This window comes from Plasmodium reichenowi, chromosome 10 (assembly GCF_001601855.1).
Source record: "Plasmodium reichenowi strain SY57 chromosome 10, whole genome shotgun sequence".
Taxonomy (NCBI): Eukaryota; Apicomplexa; class Aconoidasida; order Haemosporida; family Plasmodiidae; genus Plasmodium; species Plasmodium reichenowi.
Window position 1 is genome coordinate 320,128 of NC_033655.1, and position 2,236 is coordinate 322,363.

Genomic DNA, 2,236 nt, shown 5'->3' on the forward strand with positions numbered 1-2,236 from the left:
AAAAATATACACATATTTTTATATATATATATAGTACAAATTTTATATAAGCATTCCTATTTTTTCCTATTAAAATTTTTTTTTTTTTTTTTTTTTTTTTTTTTTTTACCAGAACTTGCTCGGCAGCTCGGCTTAAAATCGCTTTTGCCTTCTTATCATTTTTGTTTAAAACTTTTATATTATGAACTTTATATATTACATCATCGATGGTCTTTATATTCATTATAATTAAGATATAATCAATAATAACAAATGAACACACATATATATGAGCATAAATATATTGACTGAAAAAATATTAATAAAAACAACCTTGTTTCTATTATGAATAAATTAATAAAAGTGTTTATTATATATATTTTATATTATACAAGTTCCTTTATTAATTTACTACATTAGGATTAGTTTTTAACACATCATCATTTTATACAAAAGATTCAAATGAAATATATTTTAAAAAACATATATTTTTTAATAATTTTCTTTCAATAGTGTGAATGTATAATGCTATACCTCATATACTGAACAAGAAGCTATAGTGTTAGTTAATTGAAAAAATTAAAACACATAAAATATAAATATATAAATAAATAAATAAATAAATAAATAAATATATATATATATATATATATATATATATATATATTATTTTTATTTTGTATTATTTTATTTTTTTTTTCTGAAAAAAAAAAATATTATGTTTCTAATAATTATTGTAGTAAGATCTTATAATTTGTAACTATTATATTATATATATATATATATATATATATATATATGTGCTAATTAATAAATATAAAATTATTTTTTTTTTTAAGAATAAGAAGTAATATAAGTTGCATAGGTATAAGGAAAATAAGATGTTTTTAAAGAATATTTATTTTATTATTTTTTTTTTTTTTTTCCTTTTTTATATTTGTTTTTAACGGTTCGCTTTAAATGTTCAAAAATAAAATACAGAAACTTAAATATATATTTATAAATATATATTATTATAGTCCAATTAAAAGAAATATAAAATAAAATAATATAAAATAAAATAAATGCGAATGTTTCTAATTTGGATCTTATATATTATATAAATACTTCTTTTTAAATTAAAATTTTATAATATCTGTCCGGAAAATATATATTAAATCAATAATAAATGATAGTTATATATATATATATATAAATATATATATATATAAATATAGAATATATATATATATATATATATATATATATATATATATATATATTTACAATGTCTTCTATTAATTTCTAAAGTGAATACACATATTTTTTTCTATGCATCCTATAAATTAAAATATATAAAATATTCTACAACGCATCTTTTTCATTTAAAAAGAAAAAAGTATATAATTATTTATATGTTTTTATATTAAAAAAAGTTTTCTTATAAAAAGAAAACATTAAATTATTATATATTTTTATATATTTGTATTTTATAAGAAATATATTTTACAATATAATTCCATTTTTTATTTTCAAAATATAATTTTTTTTAGCCTGAACAGTTCAGGTAAAAAAAAAAAAAAAAAAAAAGGAATTAAAATAAAAATTGGAAAATAAAGATAAAAATAAAAATAAAAGAAAATATTAAAAATAAAATATATATATATATATATTATTTTATAAATTTTTATATATTATATAATTCTAAATAATTTCTTTTATTGTATTATAACTATATATATGTGAAAAAATCAAAAAAAAAAAAATAAAATAAAATAAAAATTAAACTTCAAGTCAATTATAACACATCATATATATATTTACCTTCTCATTGGCTTATTTTACATTGTATAAAGGTGGACCTACTATATTATATAAATATGAATATATATATATATATATATATAATATAAATAAGTATATGGTTCATGTTTTATAATTTCCAAATAATTATAAGATAAAAATATATTTTTAAGTGTAAACATAAAAAGTGTGTTTTTTGCTGAAAGTATTTATACTAAGTTCGTTAATTTACTCTTCATATTTGTGTTCTTATTATTCCTTAAATATAATATAGAAAGTGACAATTGTACATACATATTATATATAAGTATATATATATATATATATATATATATATGTATATATATATGTATATATATATGTATATATGTTTAACTATATAATTATCTAATACTTTTGTAATATACAATATGTAACATATTTATAATATATGAATTTTTTTTTTTTTTTTTTTTTTTTTTTTTTTTTTTTTTTT

The 2,236-nt window shown here is 13.6% G+C and overlaps 1 protein-coding gene across 1 annotated transcript in view; it reads right to left on the reverse strand.

Moving 5' to 3' along the window:
- Positions 1-223, reverse strand: part of PRSY57_1008900 (metallopeptidase, putative) — a gene marked incomplete at both ends in the record, with an annotated part of 1,371 nt that extends 1,148 nt beyond the window's left edge. The window contains one exon of the mRNA XM_020114852.1: positions 110-223. Coding sequence (XP_019970398.1) covers positions 110-223 — 114 coding nt within the window. The remainder of the gene's footprint in view (positions 1-109) is intronic.
- Positions 224-2,236: the final 2,013 nt, after the last annotated feature.